This window comes from Mixophyes fleayi, chromosome 1, assembly GCF_038048845.1.
Source record: "Mixophyes fleayi isolate aMixFle1 chromosome 1, aMixFle1.hap1, whole genome shotgun sequence".
Taxonomy (NCBI): domain Eukaryota; kingdom Metazoa; phylum Chordata; class Amphibia; order Anura; family Limnodynastidae; genus Mixophyes; species Mixophyes fleayi.
The window spans coordinates 106731488-106757115 of record NC_134402.1 but is presented as its reverse complement, the minus strand read 5'-3'; the positions used below and the strand labels follow the sequence as shown (position 1 = coordinate 106757115).

General features: G+C 39.6%; 1 protein-coding gene across 1 annotated transcript in view; it reads left to right on the top strand.

Moving 5' to 3' along the window:
* Nucleotides 1-22795, top strand: part of REELD1 (reeler domain containing 1) — a 28576-nt gene extending 5781 nt beyond the window's left edge. Inside the window, exons 3-7 of the mRNA XM_075194649.1 lie at nt 3599-3821; nt 4855-4988; nt 7347-7629; nt 11008-11068; nt 22174-22795. Of these exons, the coding sequence (XP_075050750.1) occupies nt 3599-3821; nt 4855-4988; nt 7347-7629; nt 11008-11068; nt 22174-22782 (1310 nt within the window). The 3' untranslated portion in view covers nt 22783-22795. The remainder of the gene's footprint in view (nt 1-3598; nt 3822-4854; nt 4989-7346; nt 7630-11007; nt 11069-22173) is intronic.
* The last annotated feature ends 2833 nt before the right edge of the window (nt 22796-25628 follow it).

Genomic DNA, 25628 nt, shown 5'->3' with positions numbered 1-25628 from the left:
TTAACAGTTGTGCCTGATTTAGGCAAGCACTACACTGCCCAATATAAATTTACCACTAGAGTGAATGTTCAGCACACAGATTGGATAAGCACATTATGCCACAATTAAAGCAATTCCTGAAAAGTTACAGAGAAAATGTTGATGTCTATCAGTCTGGAACAGTTTTTTTTTTTAAAAAAACATTTCTAAAGCTCAAGTGCTCCTCTGAACCAGTCAATAAATTAAAGTACCTCTCCTGCCAAAATCTGCATGATGGAAACCACTAGTCACTAATAATAAGATGTGCACTCGCCTCAAGTTTGGAAAATACCTGGATGACCATAAAATGTTGTGGATCAATGTTCCATGGACAGATGAGTCAAATGTTAAATGTAGATAAAATGAGCCACTTTAAGTTTGGAGGAAACCTAACACTGCACTCCACAGTAGAAACCTCATACCCACAGACAAGCATGGTGGTGCTGGTGTTATGGCTTAGGGATATTTTAATGTATCTGGACAAAGATGACTTTATTAAAAGAAACTTGAACCAATATGTTAGAGGATTCTATAGGAAAATGTCAGGCGTCCATCCATCAGCTGATGCACTGGCCTGTTAGTTCACTGAAGGTTGATTGAGAATTTTGTGGCTTGTCACAGACTTACTTTGCATCTTTTGTTATGTACTTGTTGTGTTCTTGTATTGTTCCTAGCCTGTGGCATTGTTTCTTCTTTTCTCGGCTTAGTCAGTGGCTTAATTTATCCAGTCTCTGTCTCCCACTATATCCAAATCTTGGGGGCACCTGAGTACCAAAGGAATTCCAAGGGGAAGTGAAGCTACTACAGGTTTAGTAGTATAGAGTGTGGTCTGACTATCAGCATTGGTTTCTATAAGTGTATTAGTTATATCCATGAGTCATAATCACTCTCTGCTTAAAGATGTTAACTCTTCTTCACACATGAATTTGCCTAGGCTGCTCCTACTGGAGCAGAGGAAGTGTGGAACTTAATGTGTGCTGGGCGGACCATTGAGGTGCAATGGTGCACAGGAAAGGTGATTTGCAATAAGCATAATGTATACTTCATAAATAAGCTCCGATGCACAGCAACTCTGCAATGCTGTCCCTCAAACTCTGCCTGTGTAATTAGAGAAGCATCTGTCTCCTAAAATTGTGGACTTATTTAGTTAATTATAAACACACCATGTTTTTTTTTCAGATCAGATCAGTAATACACAGCCTCTGATATATAAATTACACACCCTTGCTTACAGAGCCCTCAACAACACCACCTCTTCATACATGTCAAAATACACTCCCTCCTGCCCTTTAAGATATACCTTACAAAAAACAAACATTAAAAAAACATTGCCATAATATGCCCTTTTCTTACTCAACATTCTACCAAAACTCCTATCCATTCTCTCATCATCTCCTGTCTTGACTATAGCAACCTCCTGCTATCTGATCTTCCTCTCTCACTGCTCCACATCTGCTGCACCACTATGCAAATGCCTACACTGGCTCCCTGTGTCCTCCAGAATCAAATTCAAATTACTCACCCTTACCTACAAAGCCAACAACACTACCCCTGCATACATCTCAAATTTCATATCAAAATACTCTCCCTCCCACCCTATTAGATCTACCTCTGACCTGCGGCTTGTCTCGTCTCTGGTAACCAACTCCCCACTTATGGAATTCCCTACCACGCTCAATCAGACTTTCCCACAGCCTTCAAATCTTTAGATGCTCTTTGAAAACCCATCTCTTTTTTAGAGGTGACCTTATACCTAATAACACTATTCACACTAAGGCACCCTCACAACTGTCCCAATCTCCACTCTGAGACACATTTGCTCCTCTTGTTTCAGCTGTGCACTCTTCCACTTAGAATGTAAACTCTCTAATGAGCAGGGTCCTTCATACTCTTTGTTTTCATGTCTGTATTTATTTTATCTGCCTTGTATATCCTTGTTTTATGTATGTTCTGTTTTAACTACTGTACAGTGCTGCAGAGCACTGTGGTGCCTTACAAATCTACGATAATAATAATAATAATAATAATACCTCTGACCTTCGGTTTCACTTGTCCCTGGTAACCTCCTCAATACTTCTCCTGTGCCACCACCTACTAATGGAATTTCCTAACACGCCCGATCTCTCTCTCTCTCTCCCACAGCCTTCAATCTTTAAATGCTCTCTGAAAACCCATCCCACATAAAATGCACCCTTCACAACTGTCCCAATCTCCATGCTGAGGGGTATATTTACAAAAACTGCGGGTTTGAAAAAGTGGATATATTGCCTATAGCAACCAAACAGATTCTAGCTTTCAGTTAGTAGAATGTACTAAATAAATGATAAAAAGAATCTGATTGGTTGCTATAGGCAACATCTCCACTTTTTCAAACCTGCGATTTAGTAAACATACCCCTAAACCTCACTTGCTCCTGTTGCTTCACCTGTGCCTTCTTTTAATTAGAATGTAGGCTCTTTCATGGGCAGAGCACTTACTAACCATTGTTTTCATGTTTGCATCTATTTTGTCTACCTTATATGTTCTTGTTCTACGGCCCTGTTTGGCGCTTTACATAACAACAATAATAAAAAAATAAATCTATAAATATCTCTAATATAAATGTCTAGTGGCGTGTGTTAGTCTGTCTGTGTGTGTGTGTGTGGAAAAAATAAAACCAAGCTGCAGCCCCACCTGCTGGGCGGAGTTATACACTGACCTACTAAATTCTTAGTGTGTGTGGAAAAAAAAATTCAGAAAGGGCTGAAATTTGGTATACTAAGATGTTTTTAATTTGTTAATTTAATTTGTTAATTGTTAAAAGTGTTTATAAAGATTTAAAAAAAATATATATATATTTCTTGAAGGAGAAGTGACAGTTGGGAGTGGTTGGTAGTTGCCGGGGGTGACAGTGGGGAGTGGTTGGTGGTTGCCGGGGGTGACAGAGTGAGAGGAGTGTGATACTCAGGACCGCTGAGAGAGATCCCTGTGTCTGGATAGACATCTGGATAGATGTGGCGATAAAAATGAAGGATGAGGTGATGGAGAAGAATGATGAGGTGGTGACATGTGGACAAAACCACGTTAAAAAAGGGCGCTTACGTCGGGAAGTAACGCTCTTCCCCTGAGGAGGCCTGGGCTATGGCCCAGATGCATGACAAGAACCTTTTTCAACACCTTAAGTAGCTTGATTTGACTAGAATGCATGAGTATCATGCACGGGTTAACTTGTATAATATATATATATATATATATATATATATATATATATATATATATAATGTATACTGTATGCACATCAAATACGGGCTGTGCTTGCTCTTATATAAATAAGCGCTTCTGTCTTATGTTACCCATCTGGTCTTTATTTTAATCTACTATTAGGCTTTTTTTGAAAATCTGATAACAATCTGCAATCTGCATTTCCTGTGAGGAAAATGGAGCAATGCAGAAAATCAGATGGCCATACTACTTTTCACAGCACTGTGTTTGTGCCAACTGGCTTAACCATACTGTTCACAGAATAATACTTTTTGTAAATTATCTCTTGAGGCCTTACTGAAATATTGGGATATTTATTTGCTTGCTATGTCCCCTGCAGTTACCATAAGGAGTACACGGGATTTCATGGGCTTTTTCCTCCAAGCTCGTAGAATATCAGATGACCAAGTAGCTGGATCTTTTGTGTTCATTCCACCTGGATCCAAACTACTGCGCTGCTTTGACGATGGAGACACTGTGACCCATTCAGACAAGTCCTTGAAAAGAAATCTCTCCTTTGTGTGGAAGTCACCTGATCATCCTGTTGGAGACATAAAATTCTTGTGAGTATGCACCAAACACATTCAGTCGAATACAATATTTTCCCTGTAATTTTCAATCATCTTAAAAAAGTTTAGTTTGTGTTTCAGGAGTACTGTGCATGATATTAAATCTGTGGCTCAACAGCCTGTTGCATCCGGCAAATTACAGTATAAAAAGATGACAGTTAACAGTATATATAACATTGTCCTGAAGATGATGCAAATAATTTCATATTTCAAATGGGAAAGGTTTGAAATGTAACGATTTGTTTAAAAAAAAAGGAAATTTTTTTTTGTTGCGATTTTTCACAAATGTTAATAAACGTACAACATTATGAATTAATTTAATAATGTGATAATGAAAACTTTGTAACTCATTAAAAATGAACCTTTTATAGTCCAGTAGATTAAATTAGCAAGAGTTAAAGAATTAAATGAGCAAAATGTTTCAAGACTATTTTAAGTAGCTGTACAGTGAAAGGAGAAAGGTCAATCTGGCTGGTAATTCAGTAAAGCCAATATTATCCTTGTCGACAGACTATTGATAATATTCATACATTAATATTAATTATGCAAATAAATTTATTTGTATTATTATAATTTATAATGTCTGAAAAACTAGTTGCATTTCATGGGGTACAGTAATATAAGTCTTCCCTTTTTATTTCCCTGGTAAAACATCTCCGCTTGAATGTACAGTATGTTATTGTGACTATACTGTGTGCCTTACTGTTCTATGCAAAATACCAATAATGTCCATATGTACATATTATAATATGTATGTAACCGATGGCAAATGGTCGGCTCCATTTGTAAAAAAAGGTAACTATAAAACTATGGTGACCATGGTTTGACATTGATGGATTATCAGTTAATGTACTTTTGATCTACAACTGCTAAGTGCTTCATGGTACATGATTACTGTTTTATTGTTACTTTGAGTGTCAACTTTGCGTTCACACATCCCAAAGGCACAGCCATAGGACAAGTAAATATTGGTGAAATGTGGGTGAATTTGAAGTGTTAATATTGAAATACATTTTTTCCATTACAGTGTATCAGTAGTTCAGTCTTACTTTGTTTATTGGGCACGGATTGAATCAACCATTGTGCTTGGACACATACCTAATAGGATTTCCGAGAGCCAGAAACCAGAAGTATCAAACATGGAGACATCTTCAGTGACAAGTACACCAAAATTAATTATTACAATATTTTGCACTAATTTAAAGCTGCAATACCACCTAGGTAAAATATTTTACTAAGGTGCCCCTTCTCCAAGCTGGAGCCTTGCTCCATGCAACCATTTTTGCCAGGACTCCGTAATCCAGAACTAGAAAATCAATTAAGGTAACCAACTTTAAATAGATTGGCTGGTTGGGCAGAGAGTGGTTGGACCAATCACAAGATGCAATCTCTTGATTGGGACTTTGGTTCTTCTGCTCACACTCCGCGCCCCCCGGTTTTCAGCCAGCGCTGTATGAGGGGAATGAAGGATTCCCTGGAAAATCAGTTGCAGCGAGTGGCCAACAGGGGGTCCAGCTTCAGGTAGACGCACCTTACTAAAATATTTAACCTAAGTCGTAGTTTAGAACTAACTTCAAGAACATGTGAAAAGAAATGCATATATTGTCTTATGGTAATTTCCAGGTTTATGGAGAAAGACTGCTATGAAAATATTTTTTGAATTGTGTGTTATTGTTTTATTTGAGTAGTGTTTGCCTATTATTCCTTCTTCTGAAATTGTATTATATGCTATTTAATTACACTAGCTAATTAATTTTCAAGGTTAAGAGATGTAGGTCAAAGTCTGTTTTTCAACACCCCTAGTCACATCAGTGCTTAATTTGTAGATAAGATTTGTTAGTCAAATTCTTATGCTATACTAGGAGGTCATAAACAATTATTTTTATATGTTATCCCTGTGTGTTCCAGCATATTTTCCCATAATCACTGTTAATGTTGCAGTTGTGTAGTTTACATTAATACAACATTAATACAGAGGACATATAGCTGCTTTCTTGCATCAAGAGCACTGTCAGGAGAAGTGACCACTGAACTGGTACCTTTGGGTGACAATCTCATAAATGGGAGGGGGTGTCCATTTATAAGAATCCCGTGTTCTGTTAGTAGGTGGAGAGATATGTTACATTTTCATTTTATTTCTGGAATTGGTTCTATTTTTCCATGCTTTGAAAAGGATGTATAGCATTACTTTCTAAAAATATCCTGTCCTCGCATTCCTCAACAATCTACTAGTCATCAGTTTCAGTCATGCATACAATAAGCTCCAATAATATTGAATACAAAACTTTTGTTGTACGATGGCATACCAAACCTATGGATTCTAGTTTTAATGTAATTGATATAACTGAGTTTGTTATTTGAAATGGCAGTGTAATAGTGTAAAAAAACATTTGTAATACAGTATAAGTACATGCAAAAATATGGAAACTGTGTTGCATGTAGTTAAGTTAAAGAAGATTAGCTAAATGGTGAATAATAACACAGGAAAAAATAGCATTTTGGAAACACATATTAAAATGGTTTAATACACCTTTAAGAAAGAGAATACATTAATTTACACGCCTACATAGTAAAAGTGCCTTATGATCATTTTATTTTTTTCATCGTTTTCCCCAGTCATATGTTGTGTATTAAATAGCCTTGACCTCATGACTAATTACAATGCTTCAAAACAGTTTTAATATACTAGAACAAAAACATTGCATATTTAAGAATGCATCATTCCATAAGCATGGGAAAGCAATATTCCTGTGCACTCCCTACTTTTTAAAGGTTTCTTGCCATTTGGACATAAAGGGTCTGATTGAGAATTAAACACAACTTGAATGTAATTTACAGGTCAAAAATGCACATGCGAACATAGAGTATATGGGCCCAATGCGGAGTCTGACCCATCTCATATGTATCCGGCTCTACATCTGTAGCATATGGTTTACTGCAGAAGTACATACACAGCACCAAGTGTTAAGGGCAATAAAACTTTGTAAACATTTGTTATCATAGGGAAAAGCGCATTTGCTATTAGGCTGCATATAGTCCAGCAGATATAACCTTCCTTCTCGCGTATGCATGAAAGTAATATAAAATTTGTTTCAAAATACATATACAAAATCTTATGTTATATGCACGTTCAATAAGCAGCTTCAGAGGCGTAATAGGAATCAGTAAGTCAGAAGCTGTTGACTTGATCATCATCATCCCCTAGGCTGGTGCTTCAGGTCTGCATCAGATCACAATTCCACAAACACACCCTTATTACATTAGAATGCCCCTTCCCTGTGACACTTCTTCAGGCGCAAGCAAGAGCAAGTGTTGATGCATGCAACTCTACATGGGCGGAGGTACTTGCAGGCTGTTATGTGGACATGCGCAGAGAAAAAACACGCAATTTAAACTATGCAAATGGGCGTACATTCAGCTCTGCATCAGGCTCAAAGTTCACAAATCATATTTTGCCAATTAGTATACAACACATGCTGTCCTTTGAATAATATGTCACACTTCTTGTTCTTTTAACAGATTCAAAGCACAAAAATACTTCAGCTCATACGGACAGCCCATCTTTAGGTAGTTCTGCTGGAGCCAAACCTCCAGAACTTCTGCTCTACAACGTTACAGGGAAAACGAAACATATCTTGCCTGATATCACATCAACTATTGCAGTTTCTCTACAGTCCGTGACGCCATCCACCAGTAATAGTCTTGGATCTACAACAGCAGAATCATCTCTCGAGTTTCATGCGTCACCTGCTCAGACTTCAACATCACAGAACAGGACATCAAATCACAGCCTTATTGGCCGGTATTCTATGTTCAGTTTATTGAGCAATATCAAAATGAAATTTTTTTTTGTTGTTCCCACTTGCCAAGAAGATTTAGGTCTGGTCTTTAAGCCTGTTCCTGTCATTCATGGAGATTCCTGTAGCAAGAGTTAGCTTAGATTCCAAATGGACTTTATAATAATAATAATAATAATAATAATAATATTAATACTAATAATAATTATTATAATTATTATCATCTGTGTTCTGTAAGATGCCACAGTGCTCTTCTGGCCGTAGGGAAAACAGGACATACATAAAACAGGGACATGCACCAATCAGACACAACATTAAAACCACTGACAAGTGAATTGAATAAAATTCTCATTATAATGGCAACTGTCAAAGGGTGAGATATATTATTCAGTTATTGTACAGTCAGTTCTTGAAGTTGATGTGATGGAAGCTGGAAAAATAGGCAAGCTTAAGGATCTGAGCGACTTTGACAAGGGCCAAATTGTGATAGCTAGATGGCTGGATCACAGGGGTGGGGTACGAGTTAACAATCATGATAATTCCGACAACATTTAGAGCGACAGGAAAATGGTGATGGCTGTAATTCCGACATGTAGGACATGCAGACATCATGCTAAAGTGCCAAACTAGAAATCCGGGAAGCTTGCTATGAATGCCGACAGAAGAACATGTCGACGCTGAGATTGACATCACTTAAAATGACGAGAGTTACGTTGCTGCTATTAAGGGGGTAATGTGAGGACCCGGTAGCTCTATAATGTTTTTTTATAAAGGGTTGGACATTATACAGCCGCCGGGTCCTCACATTGCCCCCTTAATAGGAGCAATGTAACTCTTGCCACATTAAGTGATGTCAATCTCAGTGCTGGCATGTTCTCCTGTCGGTGTTTATAGCAGGCTTCCGGAAATTCTTGTCTGTCACATGAAGTCTGTATTTCCTACATTGCCCCCTTAATAGCAATCGCTATTTTCCTGTTGCTCAAACATGTTGTCGGAATTATCGCCATCGCAATGATGACTGCCACCGGGGTCAGAGCATCTACAAAATGGCAGGTCTTGTGGGGTGTTCCCGATATGCTGTGGCTAGTACCTACCAAAAGTGGTCCAAGGAAGGACAACCGGTGAACCACTGACAGGGTCTTGGGCTCCCAAGGTTTAATGTTGCGCGTGGGGAGCTGCAGACTGGTCAGAGAGCCCATACTGACCCCTGTTCACCGCCAAAAGCTCCTACAATGAGCATGTGACTGCCAGAACTGGGCCACGCAGCAATGGAAGAAGGTGGGCTGGTCTGATGAATCATGTTTTATTTTACATGATGTGGACGGCCAGGTACTTGAGCTTGGGGAAGAGATGGCACCAGGATGCACTGTGGCAAGAAGACAAGCTGACAGATGCAGTGTGATGCTCTGGACAATGTTCTACTGGCAAAACTTGGGTCCTGACATTCATGTGGATGTTACTTTGACTACCTTCCTTTGACTACATTGTTGCAGACCAATTACACCCCTTTTCCTTGATGGCAGTTGCCTTTTTCAGCAGCAAAATGCACTCTGCCACACAGAAAAAATTGTTCAGGAATGGTTGGTGTTGACATGGTCTTCAAATTTTCAAGATCTCAATCCAATCGACCATCTGTGGGATGTGCTGGAAAAACAAGTCCAAGCCATGGAGGCCCCACCTAGCAACTTACAGGACTTAAAGGATCTGCTGCTAACGTCTTGGTGCCTGATACTGCAGGACACCTTCAGAGGTCTTGTGGAGTCCATGCCTCAATGGGTCAGAGATGTTTTGGGAGCATGAGGGGACCTACACAATGTTAGGCAGTGGTTTTAATGTTGTGGCTGATCAGTGTACATGGTAGACAAAATAAATACAGATATGGAAATAAAGGGTAGAGAGGGCCCTGCTCAAGTGAAGGCTTACAGTCTAATTGGGAGAGGGCACAGCTGAAACAAGAGGAGCACGTGTGGCTCAGTGTGGAGAGTTGGACAGTTGTGGTGGTGCAATAGTGTGAGAAGTGTAGGTTAGAGTAGGGTATGCTCTAATAAAGTGAGGTTTTCAGAGAGTGCTTAAAGATTTAAAGGCTACGGGAGGGTCATATACTAATAGAAACAGGAAGTTTTGTAGGCAGGAGTGAGAGGAGTTACCATACGTAGACCTAAAAGGGGAAGAGGGAGAGCATTTCAAAATGACATTTGAGATGTATGCAAGGGTAGTGTTGTTGAGGGCTTTGTAGGAAAGGGTGAATAATTTGAATTTGATTCTAGAGTACACAGAAAGTCAGTGTAGGGATTTGCAAAGTGGTGCAGCAGATGTGGAGTTTGTGAGAGAGGAAGATTAGTCTTGCAGCAGCATTTAGGATGGATTGAAGTGTGGATATATGGGTGTCAGGAATGCCAGATAGCGGGAGGTTGCAATAGTCAAGACGGGAGATGATAAGATTTTTGGTAGAATGCTAAGTAAGAAAAAAGGTGTATTCTGGTAATGTTTTTTTAATGTTTGTTTTTTGTAAGGTATGTCTAAAAGGGCAGGAGGGAGTGTATTTGACATGTATGAAGAGGTGGTGTTGTTGAGGGCTTTGTAGGCAAGGGTGAGTAATTTATATAGTCTGTGTATTACCGATCTGAATAAAATACATGGTTCGCTTACTTAACTAAATAAGTCCACAATGCTCTCTTTGACTCTTCTGCAGCAGGCTACCATGTTTGGAGACTGATGCTTCTCTAATTACACAGGCAGAGTTTGAGGGACAGCATTGCAGAGTTGCTGTGCATTGGAGCTTATTTATGAAGTACACATGATGCTCATTGCAAATCACCTTCTTTTTGCACCAGTGCACCTCAATAGTCCACCCAGCACACATTAAGTTCCACACTTCCTCTGCACCCATAGGAGCAGCCTTGACAAACTCATGTGCGGAGGAGAGTTAAAATCTTTATACAGATTGTTGATGGCTTTGTAGGTAAGGGTGAATAGTTTGGATTGGACTATACAGGACACAGGAAGTCAGTGTAGGGATTTACAGAGGGGTGCACCATATGTGAAATAGTGAAAGTGGAAGATCAGCCTTGCTGCAGTATTTAAGATGAAGAACATACAAAAAAAGAAGTATATCTGCCCGGAATAACTTTCCCAGCGCTTATGTCATAATATATACACATATATAGGGTCGAGCAGGCTAGGGACACCCACAGTTTGGTAGATCTCATCCACTCCTCCTGATTATAGTTCTTAGTTTTGTAGGTGTTTCAAAATTCTAAACCTATTAAGCAGCAAATGTCATTACTTCCCAAAATAGTAATTATCAATATTTATCTTTGACTACAAAAGCAAAGTGTGTTTTATTTTTTTATGTAAATTAAATTATGTGTTTTGTCAAATAGGACTCAATACACACCTAGAAGTCTAACAACTCTGTGTTCTTCATGCCAAGAAGAAAATGAGGTAAGCAAAAAATAAAAAATTAAGCTGTAATAATAGAAATTAATGAAATGTGAAGAAACTTAGGTCAAAAATATTCTTGGCAGTTGCAAAATAATGTTAGTTTACAATTGTTTTGTAAAGTGTGTAATATCAAGAAATATGTTCATAAGTTTGTCTTAACTAGTACAAGAAATATATTCCAATTAGTCTGTGCAAAAGATGAGCTTACTTCATTATTGTCTTATGATATTGTCTGGTAATATAACAGACCTTCTATTAATCAAGTGCCTATTAAATATTCAGTCTGACACGATTAAACCAAAAAGTATATAGCTTCAAAAAAATGCTTGTTGGGTTTTAAGGGACCACTGTACAGATTATTCAAGATTGCTTTTATAAAAGAGATACTAATAACTTTAAAAAATGTATAGGTAAAATTCCTCATTCTGTCACAGGTCTTGGGGGCTTTAACCTAATATTTAATGATGACTGGATACTAGTTGTTAATACTTATCTGGTCCTGTTGAAATCCAAAATTAGTGGGGTGAATCTGTTGGTCGCTATCCTCCTGGACCCGGTTGACTTGTCTCTGAGAGTTGTAGTTGGTCGGCTTTGACCTTCTTGTTGGTCAGTTGATCGCATTTACCTGATTGATCTATTTCCACTGCTTGATCTTCCTTCTGTACTTTCTTTCTTTACTTATGATTCTATTCCTACATAATAACCATACTTTCTATGAACATGGCAACAAGAACAGCAGACTACTAGTGAGGGCACTGTTTTAAAGAAAAGCAGCTTCATACAAGTGGTACAAGATAACAAATATCTCTTCTAAAATTCCCAGTATTATAGCTTTATATATAAAATATCCACATGGGAATCTGCCCAACAAAAAGACACTGGGAAGCAGAAAATTAATAATCATTTAAGGGAGGGAAAATATACACTCGATGGCTACACGGTGGCCTACTATTAAACTTAAAGGAAGATTTTAATGCAAGAATTATTGAAAGCAGATTACTCAGTAGTCAATCAGGAACACTTAAACCCATCTGATAGAGGTGCTTGTACCAGTTGTAAACAATGGCAGTAAAGACCCCTTGTCCTTTGCCAGCTACCGCCCAATTTCGCTACTTAATGTGAATTTAAAACATTATGCTAAGGTGCTAGTATGTTCTAGGAGTCATCCCCTCATGGTTACATGCAGTCCAAGTAGGCTTTGTTCCATATATAGAGAGGCACAGGATAACACCACAAGGTCAGAAACACAACCTTAGCAATAATTCATTCCATGAAATCCAGGAAGGCTTTTGCTAGGATTGTCTGGTTCTTCATGACCTGTCTTATGTGCTTTGGGTTTCGTTCCAAAAAATGTGCTTTTGTTTTTTCTCTATGCCCAACATAAGCACACCAATATGGGTGAATGGGTTTCTTTTGGCAAACCACGAAGATCCAGAACAGAACAAAGCAGGGATGTCTCGTGTGTCTGCTCATTTTTTTAATCTTGATTCTGGAAGTATGGGTGAGGTACATGAAAGTGGATTAGGTGAAATATAAGATGGCTAATTATACAAATGATGCTATTCTCTTCATAATTAGCACAAGAACTATACCATGTATTCTCTGTGGTGCCCTACAAAATTAACACATTGTACATAAACCCATTGGCCAGTATTATACAGTGTGACAAAACGAGTGTGATATGTGAATTATAGCAAATACTTTTTATAGCCTTCTTTTGTTTCCCCAGCTCACCAGACTATAACTGCATTGTCCAATAACATGTGGCTAGGAGACATTGTAGTTCAGTGTACATATGTATATTGTTTATTGTATATTGATAACTTGAAGTAAGGTTGCTATTTATTGTCTTTAAAGTGAAGCCAGGGGGATTATGAGTAGGGATCAGGTGGCCATGTGCCTGAGTAGGAAAACTAATTAGTGTCCATTGTTCTCACCAGGCTAGTCCAGACAGGCCATCTAACAGGGGAGGTTCTCTGAAAGGACAGCTCATCTTCACTCCCCTGTCCAACCCCCCCAGTCCAGCACTGACCAATGGTTAAGTAGAATAGATCCAGGGGTTTGCCCAGGGAGGGGAAAGACTGTGGAAATGAGACCTGTGATATATAAGGAACAACTCCAGGGGGGAGGGGTGTTCATGCTTGGATTTCATTCAGGAAGGTGCAAGATGGAGTTTTGAATTGTCGTTTTCTAACTCGAGTCTATATATGCAGCTGAGAGGGATCCATGGTTCATGAAGTCTGGACAGCAGGTGACTATATCTCCTTAAGTTATTGGGGTAAGGGACAGATGATGTGGTAAATCTGCCTGGCATTTATTTACTGTGTGTACATAATATTGTAGTGTTATTTGTATGACAATAAATATACTGTTGTATTTTTATAACTGCATTTTGCCTGAGTGACCATACGAATCCTAGAAGGTACTGGGTAGCACTGGGCTAGATTAACCCGGTATCTTCACATTTTTGGTGGCAGCAGTGGGATCACTCAGTCCCAGGTCCTCTCTGGGTAGAGCTGAAGGGGAACTGTATCGTGATACATTCCAGGGCTCTGCAAAGCAGTTAGCACTAGAAACCAGTTACCACATTATCCTGAACTTACTACTAAAGACTTTAAGGTAGAAAGTGTCACGAAAAGCGTTGTGGGCTTTAGGCGAGGGAAGATGCCGCCTAAGTGCCGATTTGATAAGGGGAAGCGCACCCTGCCAGAGGAGAGCGGAAAATGGAACCGTGTCTCAAAGAGAGGAAATCACAGTGAGGTGATCCCTGGAAGTAAAATGGGTGTGAGCTCTAGGAACAAGAGAGCAGATCACAGCCCAGTGTTGAAAAAGTTCCCAAAGGAAGGGATGAAGCAGTCTAGTACACCCAGGAGAAAGGTGTACTGGGATGAAGGACTGTGGGAGTGTCTGCAGGATGGGGATATGGATGTGTTGCACCACCCCACCACAATGCAGCACATTTTGGATTATTGGGATGAGGAGTGCCCAAAGATTAGTATGTGGGAAGGAGCCAGTCTACAGGAGAAATTGGAGAACCTGTTGGATGTGTTCCTAATGTTGAAAGAGGAGGCACGTACCTGTAATTTTCAGGATGAACCAGAATGGGATGATTTTACACATGAAGTTATTTGTACTATGCAGAATCTGGCCAAGGGAGAATCCAGATACAACAATATTCAGCAGTACAAACCAGATGGATATGGACTATTACAGCACAGTGACATGCCTGATGAATCCCCTGCAAATGTATTAATAGAATCTGTCCCATTAGCAGATTCTACAGATCCACTAGAGACAATGAGTATGGAGGAGCTGATAGTGGAATGCCAGATCCGGGGTGTACCTTACCTGTACTGCACACACATGGATATCCTGAAACGTTTGTTAAAAGATCAGGAGAATCCCATCAATGCCTTTAGTGTTTATAGAAAATGGATGCTCACTTTAGGTCCTCACATACCTCTCTGGGAACAAATGCAATGTCTGCAACAGAGTTTTGAAGAAGCAGAGGATGAGGTATGGCGGCAAGGATTTACGGACACTGAAATGTGGCAGGATCAGTGTTATCGAGTGAATACTGAAAAATGCCAATTGGAATATCTTTTGTCACACTCTAAAAAGATGGCTGCTCAGTCTGTTAATCAGGGGGAGGTCCATCCCAGTGGATTAAATACAGTTGCCCAAGCTACTATCTTGGGGGAGACTGGAGAAGAACTGCTTGGTGAGGATGTTGTACCTCTGACTACTCAGAAAGGATTAGGAGAAATTCTCCCATTTGGTGACTTGGATGGAAAAGAGCTACCAAGTAAGTACCATGTAGTAGCATCTTCTGATAATTTGCCAGTGTTATTGGCACCTGTGACTGTGTCTGAGTTAGAACAGAATTACAGAAAAGACCAGTTATCCATCCCTGTTATGCCTGAAAAGAATTTGTTTAATGAAGTAACGCAGGATACCGTATGTGTGCTCTCCGGTGCAAGTGATGTACAGCTGTACCCAATTGTGACAGAAGAGAATCATAAACTTGCGCAACATATGATCTCAGCAGAAATCATGATTACAGACTGTAGGACAGAATTAATGGGAGAGGATAAAGGAATTGTCATGTCAGAGGCCACTACCAGGGGGCCCTGGGAAAATTACACTTATGCCTTCCCCTATGCAGAATTGGCAGATGAGGAGATGTTGACTGAGTGGGTGTCTGAGAGGGCACCAGTACAGCAAGATTCACCAGCCCCACCAGCTTTGATGCATCGCACTCCAGCTCCAAATCTGGAAATCCAGGACCCAATACCAGAGGCCTGCACTGGACCATCCACTTTGTTTTGCTGCCAGGAGGACAAGTCTGTGTCCAATGAGGATTCACACTACCCCGATGCGCCAGAGGCGAGGGAAGTAGTGCAAAAGTTGGATGTGGTAGCAGGGGAGGGGAGATGCACACCAACATACTTACAGGGGCACCCACATGTGGTTTGGGAGGGGGACAGAGGATTCCCCATAAGCAAAGAATTAATGGAGCCCCCACGCTTGCCTGCCACTGGGCAGTTGTCCCTTGAGTGTTTGGGGGAGGGGGGATTGGATCTTTGCCAGAAACAAACGGACAAGGTGCCAGAAAGTTTTCCTGCCACTTGGCAGTTTTCCCTCGGATATGTGGGGGAGGGGAGCATGGCCTCCAGAAACAAAGGACAGGCCAAGGGACTATTTGCAGTTAAGGGTGGACAAGGCACCCAAGGGATGTTGGACTACAACTCTCCTACCATGGATGTGTGCACCGGAGTGGCCCAGTTTTATTGTTGACTCATCTTATGACACAGGGCAACATAAACCCCCACTCCAGCTGGGTGGGAAGATATGCCTGCAGCCATGGGACCCTGGTGGGAGAAAGAGGAACTGTGTACTGCTGTCTACCTTACCATCAGACCCAGGAGAAACCACAGCAGGCAAGAAACTTTGGACTTGTAAGAAATGATTACTTGGGGCTAGGGAGCCACTGGGAAACAAGGGCTAAAAAAAGTAGGGGAGGAATGTGACAAAATGAGTGTGATATGTGAATTATAGCAAATACTTTTTATAGCCTTCTTTTGTTTCCCCAGCTCACCAGACTATAACTGCATTGTCCAATAACATGTGGCTAGGAGACATTGTAGTTCAGTGTACATATGTATATTGTTTATTGTATATTGATAACTTGAAGTAAGGTTGCTATTCATTGTCTTCAAAGTGAAGCCAGGGGGATTATGAGTAGGGATCAGGTGGCCATGTGCCTGAGTAGGAAAACTAATTAGTGTCCATTGTTCTCACCAGGCTAGTCCAGACAGGCCATCTAACAGGGGAGGTTCTCTGAAAGGACAGCTCATCTTCACTCCCCTGTCCAACCCCCCTAGTCCAGCACTGACCAATGGTTAAGTAGAATAGACCCAGGGGTTTGCCCAGGGAGGGGAAAGACTGTGGAAATGAGACCTGTGATATATAAGGAACAACTCCAGGGGGGAGGGGTGTTCATGCTTGGATTTCATTCAGGAAGGTGCAAGATGGAGTTTTGAATTGTCATTTTCTAACTCGAGTCTATATATGCAGCTGAGAGGGATCCATGGTTCATGAAGTCTGGACAGCAGGTGACTATATCTCCTTAAGTTATTGGGGTAAGGGACAGATGATGTGGTAAATCTGCCTGGCATTTATTTACTGTGTGTACATAATATTGTAGTGTTATTTGTATGACAATAAATATACTGTTGTATTTTTATAACTGCATTTTGCCTGAGTGACCATACGAATCCTAGAAGGTACTGGGTAGCACTGGGCCAGATAAACCCGGTATCTTCACATACAGAAATAGTGCATATAAATAAACTAAGTAGGACATAAATATATGTATACAATGTAGATGCTACGGTGATGTTCAGGGTTGTAATGGAACAAAATAAGGTAAAAGAGTGTCAATGTGCCTTTAAGGCTGCTGGAAGACCGCTATCATCTGTCCAAGACATGGAGTTAGCTCATGACAGTTAGAGAGACGCACTACCCCATGTGGCCGCAGCGAGCCTCCCGCCACAACTCCATAGCCAGCCAATCAGCAGTGAGAGGCTTAGTAATTAAGCAGTCAGTTCGTTAAAAGGCAGCAGTCAATCAGAGGAATAGTTTTAAAAGGGAAAGGAAAAGAAATAGGTTGGCAGAATAGCAAAGAAAACTGCAGACACTAAAATGGCTGTCTGGTGTTGTGACAGCAGTAGAAGCTAACAGCAGAAGAAAGCAACTAGATACGTGCACAGATAAATGATAAGTAAAGATATTAACAAACAAAACTTTAAGATCTGATGTAAAATAGAGATATAGAACATGAGAGTAGAGAGAGAAAGATTAAAAAGGAAAACTTGAAGATACAGGACAATATAACTAGAGAGAGACTGAGAAAGTGACCTAATAAAAAATGAATAGATAGTGACAGACAAAAGAATAGTAGCTAGCATTAGAGAAACAGACTAAGGATGGGTACACACTACAGCTTTTTCAGCCAAATATTGGGCCAATCATACGATAAATAACCATTCCACCCGATATCGCATTAGTGTGTACACTCCAACAAAGCACATCATATCATGTCACTTGATTTTTAAGCCGCACTAAAAATCTCGTTCAACGAGGGAATGATGTTGTTCCAATTCCGCAGTGTGTACGCACTCACGACCAGCAGTGTCTATAGGTCTCTAAGTAGTGTGCAGAGTCACAATCTTTTCAGCTGATGGTTATGACATACGAAGAGCACAGATCTGAAGGTAAATCTTGTAAAACGTGTATAATGTGTGCACATGAATTGGCAGGCTGATCGGGACTTTTTAGTTTTTTAGTCATTGGTAAAATCGTTAACGATATCACATCGGGAGAAATTTTCTGTAGTTTGTACCCAGCCAATGTTAGAACGAGATAACAGAATAAAAGGCTATTATTATAGAAGAGTTTTAGGCAGTTAAGAAAGTGACTGTGTTTCTAGTAGCTGAAGAGCTGATGTTAGCCAGAGAAGATTAGTCAGGAAAAGTGAAGTGACATGCAGAAAAGCAAAGAAGTACCACAGAGAATATTAGTAATCTAGGAAATGAAAGTAAATAAAAAAGTGAAGTACAGGTGAAAGAGAAGAGCATTTCTTTGTGCTTATGTCTTTGTAGTATCATCCCTTGAAAATCTGCTATGGCTCATGTTCTCAATTAATTAATAAATGTCTTTATACAAAGTAAGATTCGCTGCTGCTCCTGTATTGTCCTCAACCAGTGAAGATGAAAACAAAAAGGATGGGAAACCGCTGATGGTGTAATAATTTAAAGCTGAAATAGTAAAAATCCAATATAATGCTGCATACTTTGAGAAATATAGATCATCTGGTGAATATCCTGGTAAAGAATTCTCTTCTCGAAATAATGGAGTCAATTTCTTCAAATTGAAAACCCATAGATGTGTGTGGATCTTTATGAATATACTCGATCTTCATCTGTGTCTGCGAAACCCTGTAGTGTATCCCAACGTAGGGGTTTCCTACATTGTAATGTGCCTTTTTTAAAAAATGACTTCATAGCGCCGGGAATCGGTGGTGTTACGGAACCGCTGCATAGTAAATATATGATTTTGATTTTGCCCCCCACGTCCAATCCCTTGCCCAAGCCTGTTGCTTCCAACTGCGCAACATCGCCCGCATCCGACCCTTCCTCTCACAAGATGCCACCAAAACTATCATCTCCCGCCTCGACTACTGCAACCTTCTCCTCACTGGCCTCCCCCTCTCCCATCTCGCCCCCTCCGCTCTGTACTCAATGCGGCTGCTAGACTCATCTATCTCTCACGCTGCTACTTCTCTGCCTCCCCTCTCTGCCATGTCTTACACTGGCTTCCCTTCCCCTACAGGATCCTTTTCAAACTCCTCACCTCCACTTACAAAGCTCTCTTCCAGTCTACTGCTCCCTATATCTCTAACCTCCTCACCATTCACACTTCTGCCCACTCCCTGCGCTCGGAAAATGACCGTACTCTCTCCTCCACTCTGATTACCTCTTCCCACTCCAGAATTCAAGACTTCTCCCGAGCTGCCACCCTGCACTGGAATGACCTCCCTCGCTCCATCCGTCTCTCTCCCAATCAGTACTCCTTCAAACAGGAACTCAAAACTCACCTGTTCCTCAAAGCCTACTATCCATCCACTTAAACCCTCATCTACTCTGCTTGTTCTCCCCTCTCTCCCCTTGTCCCTCTTTTATCTCCCCTTTGCTTTACTGGCTCCCTTTTGTGCCTGTTTTTGTTCACCCTTCCTTAGGATGTAAGCTCGTATGAGCAGGGCCCCTCTCCCCTCCTGTCTCCATACCTGTTCTTCTGCTCCGTCTTTACTCCATATGTCTGGCCGGAGTTTCTGAAGCATTGGTACTTTGTGTTTATTGTTCTGTACTGTTTCACCCTGTATGGTTTACTGTATGTACTATGTACGGCGCTGCGGAAACCTTGTGGCGCCTAACAAATAGTAAATATACCCCATGATCTTTTGTAAACTTTCTCCAGTTGTGCAATCTTCTTTATTAAGGATTCATTCTGACTACTTTTTGATGCAGGAGCTGTGTGCAATTTTTGAGCCTCCTAGGTCACCAAAGGGGACACACCAGGGGGTAAATGTATGAACCTCCGGATTCTTCAACTCCGGCTAGTTCAGCGTCTTCAGCGCTTAAATTTAAAGCGGCGCTGCCTTGTAAAGGGAAGTCTCTGAACTAGCCGGAGTTGAAGAATCCGGAGGTTCATACATTTACCCCCAGGTGGGGAGTTTTCGATAAAATAGTTATAAAGTCTAATTGATTTTAAGAGGGAATGTCATGGATAAACACGGAAAAGGTTTAATGATGAATAAATTATAAGCTATGTTTGAATGCAGTGGAATGCTTATATAATTGAACTGTATCAAACTGTAAAAAAGCATAATTTATATAATTTAGTAAATATTAACATATGACTTAGCTGTTCTCAAAATATTGTCATTGGGATCAAATATTATTTAAACAGCAGCCTCTAGAGACCATATTGGCCACCAAGAAGGGAACAAAGTTGCATTTACTCCTATGGTAAAAACAGGCAGTGGTCCTGCATAGCCAATATTTTCTAGTACAGGTTTTAAGCCAAGTGCATACTTAATGTGATCTAAACACATAAAATATGTAACCCAGGGTTTTATACAAACATCCTATGTAGTATCATCAAACCCAACTCTGTATAGATTACATGTAGGTTTACGGAGTTGCCAGCCTTGGATGAATTACCGTTTGCTATTTTGGATTTCTCTGGCCTTCCCCAAAGTGCTGTGTAGATTAAATAGTCTGAGTGACCCCAGTACACTAAATCAATGTTAATTTGGAGAGATCCCCCTAGATATATTTGTAGACATGTTAGAACTACTAAGTGTATCATTTTATCTATTTCCATGTTCGTGATCTTGCTTGATATGTTAAAGTGAACATGTAAGGCCCAATAAGATCCGAACTTCAGCCCCTGAATTTGCACTCATTTTGGGTAACTGAGGCCCAGTATATTACATCGTGATCAAGGAGGCTTCTCTATAAAGTCCTTTTCCAACCCTGGCAACGGGACCACTAGCCTGTCAACCTTGGTTGATCCATTTTGAAGCAAATTGTACAGATCCCCTGCAATTGTCCAACATAGAACACAACCTCTAAATGTTCTTTTTATTACCGATCCCCCAGTGCCAGGCTAATGCTGCCGAGGTAACATCCATCACACTCCCAAAAGCTTCCCCTTTTTACCACCATGGAACAAGCTGGACATTTCTAGTATAATAGATGGCATAAGCAACACATGCTTTTATTCACTAAAGACATTGTTATGGCTGCTTTTCCTTCAGTTTGCTGTGATTGGCTGCAGATATTTTTCAAAAGAATTGCAGCCATACTATGATTATGTTCAATAAGCATCTATTACAGAATCAAATAAATCTCTGGTGGTAAAAAATGCCTGTACTAGTGCTAGTATCATTGTGCCCCCTTCTCTAGGATAGAGTCCATTTATCTGCCTGTGTTTTGACACCATCCTGTCAGTGTAAAGAGTCAGCCAGAAGCAAAGTTAAAGTCCATGACCCCCTCCATCGCACATGCACAACCCTTCAATAGCACCAGCCGTGCACAAGGCCAACTAAACATTCAAATGACTGCACTATCTATCTCTTGCAAAACTGAGACCATTCTGTTGGCTAGTAAAGAAAACATTCTGAGCAATAGTATACAAAGCAAGGTCCAGGGTGTCCAGTTTATAAAACACACCCTCATCTGATGACATCTTGTAAATAAAGCATCAGATCTGGAAGCTAAAATAGAAAACAGACCTGCTACCTTGTGGCTAGTTCATTCTAAATCTATAATCTAGTGCCTAGAAGCAGGTTTCTAGCCTGGTAGCTAGTATATACAGCAGACCACTAATCTGGTAACTAGTGTATAAGGCATACTTCCAATCTGCTGTATAGTATGTAAAGCCGACCTCCAATCTTGTGGCCAGTATATAATGAAAGCACCAACCTGCTGGATAGCATTTAAAGCAGCCTTCCAATGTACTAGCTAATATTTAAAGAAGGTTTCCAATCTAATGGATATAGTATAACATACCTTCTAATCAGGTGGATAGTGCATAGCAGCTCTTCTAATCTGGTAACTAGTGTATAGACCTCCAAACGTTTGACTAGTGTACAAAAGAACTCTTCCTTTTATGATGTACTTCCCTCCAGCCTGGCCTCCATTGGCCTCCAATAGTGAAATATAATAATTAAAATATCCCATTGTGCAATCGTTGTAAAGGTGCAATGCCAGATTAAAATATATTTGATAATTTTATCTTAAATTTGGTTCAGCCCAATAGTCCTTTTTCCACTGAGCGTTAATCAGCTGAAATATGCAAATTTATAAAATATGAATAATTAACATAAACAATGGTTAAAAGCAAATGAGGGACATTTAAAGGAACAGGACTATATCATAGCCTTTATTTAGACCTAAAGGAGCTATAATAAATATAAAGGCATTACAAGTAACAAACATGGGCTGAAATTCAAAAACCTTTTCAAATATTATTTTCAGATGGTTTCTAAAGAAATTATATTGTCTCCTCGAAGACCAACCTCGCTGCCTGATTCTTTTGCTTGGTTTACTCTTCCACCGTTACCAACCCAAGAGACATTTCAGGAACCCATAAAGGTCAGCTTACAGAATGCCCAGATCCACCCTCTGTCTCCTTCCACAAAGGAAGATAAGAAGCACAAGGCAACCAAAGAACTCTCTGCTAACTTTCTGCAACAGCCAGAATCTGCAGCTTCTGACACAAGTATTGAGGTAAATGCAGAAAGTACATCTCCATGGGTGACCAGGTCTATTCAGAAATTCGGTGTCCCTGGCAGAGGAGGAGAAAATAAAAGTAGAGGGATGCAACTGGCCATGACCCAGCTAGGCATCCTGTTAGGCTGCTCTGTAGTATTAGGGATGGCCCTTGCTGCTGGTCTGCGTTGCATCCATGCCCAGTATTGCCATAAGAGGACTGAAGTTTCTTTCAGTGAACCGGATGAAAACGTGATTACGCTAAAGGAGAATGGGGAAATGATGCATTTCAAGCAGATCAGAGAGAACAGCTTTGTGCTGGTCCAAGCAGAATACAATTGGATAACTCCAGCAGTCAGCATAAAAACACAGTAAATTGTCATTTAGGAACCGGAAAAACTGTGGGTCCTCGGTGCAAATGCAGCTTTGTGTTGTCATGTGTCTGTTTTTGCATATAGGGAAGCACATGGATTTGTGGGGTACGACATATTGTATCCACATAAAAATGAGATTTTTTTTTTGTTGTGAAATATTTAAATTAGATTCAAGGGGTGGAAAGAGCACACATATGTTTATGTTCCCTGTACAGTGTAGGCCCTCAAAGGCTTGGATTTTTACACATCCTTGAAGTTGGTGGATATGTGCCTCAGCCTATACCTTGAATGCGGCACCTTCTTTCACATTTAGGGCACACTTTACATAGGAAAGAGCATTTATAATAGAAACAAGAGCCTCACATAAGTGAAGCTCGACCCAGCCAGATATTAAAAGATACAAAGGAGATATTTTCATTAATTAATTAATTATTGTTTTCACCATGTGCTTTTCCAGTTGCTCCCATAGGTAAGAGCAGATTGACTTTATGAGAAATCAGAACATGAACAGGCACCAATACACATGCTAGGTGGACACAAGGGGCCTGATTCATTAAGGATCTTAACTTAAGAAACTTTTTACTTCAGTCTCCTGGACAAAACCATGTTACAATGCAAGAGGTGCAAATTAGTATTCTGTTTTGCACATAAGTTAAATACTGACTGTTTTTTTCATGTAGCACACAAATCTCAACTTTAAATTTCAGTGTACAAATAAGCTATCAAGTATTTGTGTGTTACATGAAAAACAGGCAGTATTTAACTTATGTGCAAAACAGAAAACTAATTTGCACCCCTTGCATTGTAACATGGTTTTGTCCAGGAGACTGAAATAAGAAGTTTCTTAAGTTAAGATCCTTAATGAATCAGGCCCAAGCTGTTTAATTACACACAATGAAATGCATTACGGGACACATTTTTTTCTGGTATGTAAATGACCCCCAGTAGCTGTTTAAATATATATTTTTTCAGATATGTATATTATAGTTTTGTATCGCATTTAGATTTCTTTAATAATAATATGCAGTATGGTTTGACATATATCACAATCTTCCCCAACCTAGCTTGAATTAAATGCGTTATATTTATTTTAGTAAAAACATTTAAACCTTCCATATATATATTTGTAAGCACAAAATTGATACATTATAACGAAATGCAAAGGTTCCATATCTTAATCTGTGAAATATTTGAGTAAAAGAATAAACTGAATATGTATCTTCTGTATAATGAATATTTCTTTTATGGATTTATTTTTGGCTAATAAGACCCAGACTGATGTTATTTAATATCACCTTCAGTAACTTTCAGCAAATGAATTTGAAGTCATTTGGCAAGTGTTATAAAATTATTGATTGTAATAATAGCAGGAAAACAAAAAACACATTAAGAAAGTGACATTAGATAACACTATCATGCAAAAAAGGAACAAAGTAAATGCCAGCTTATGGGACTAAACATTGCTTTTCATCAGGTGCAAATGGATAGAGATCTTCCCCATCCATTCACACCTGTTAAGGAGCCATGTTTAATTCTAACAGCAAGAAAATTCTACGGTTTTACCCCAGGTCAGTTCAATACTTTTACTGTCACTATGTTCACATGTTTTCTGAAAGCGCTCTAGAGAACAATGAAATATTCTGTTCTTTTTATCTGAGTTTTTTAAGCGACAAACAATATGTATTTCATTTTGCGCACAATGGACAATTGAAACTTCTAAATGGACACTCTCAATTGACCATAATTTTATCCCAATAAGCACATAAGATTCTTCCATAATTCTAAAAGCAATATTTACTGTACACTAACTGGAATTAATTCCTACCAATCACAGCCAACCACTCAGATGACTGAAAACCAGGCAGGCACAACCATTTGGATACATAAATGATTCACAATCAAACAAGGATTATTATCCTCTTCCTTGTAGTGTAGAATGCATCCGTAAGTTGTATTTAAGTCGCATGCAACTATTAGTTCTGTAAAGTATTTATTAGGCAGTTATGGAAGCTACACTCTTATGTGAAAAAGACATTTTGTATCACACAAACACATTCTTAAAAGATATTGGACCTAAAAGGCAGGGTGAGGGGAATTTTCCTCTGATTCATTTATAACTTTTACCTTGTTTGTTTTCTTTTCCTGATGGAGTTCTATTCTCAGGAGTACTTGGAACTTGCTATTCATTGATCTGACACAAGAACCAACCTGGGGCGTGATGCTTAGTTATGAGCAGAGCAAAAAAAAAGGAGTAAATTTGCTCCTGGACAAACCATGTTATTATGCAAGAGATGCAAATTAAGTATTTTTTTGCTCATAAGTTAATACTGGCTGCTTTGTCATGAGGCACACACATACTTGATTTTTACACTGAAATTTAAAGTTGATCTAGGATATGCCCTATCACAACTACAAATCTGTCCCCACATTTAAAATTCACCTCTGTGTCCAACACAACATGGTTTTGCCACGGTACAAATTTACTCATTTTTTTGTTTTGCTCCTGACTCAGCATCAAGCCCCCTGGTGTTTACTGGTGACCTATCATTGGGAATCAAGATAACACTTGTGAGACCAGTCATCAGCTAAACAGAAGAGCAACACATGTGCATTGGGAGCTGACATTTGGTCAAAAACATCTCTAACCTCTAAGAATAAACAATGGACAAATCAGCACCAGTTTTCCTAAATAGTCTCTTATAGGACCTATAAATGCAGTATTAATTACATTTCGTATCTGCTCGAGTACATGTCTCCATCACCCGCACTTCATATTAAAAAGGAAACAGAAAAATAATGGTTCCACTGGCAGGACCAAAACTCTTCTGTTGATCAGACTGGGGAAAT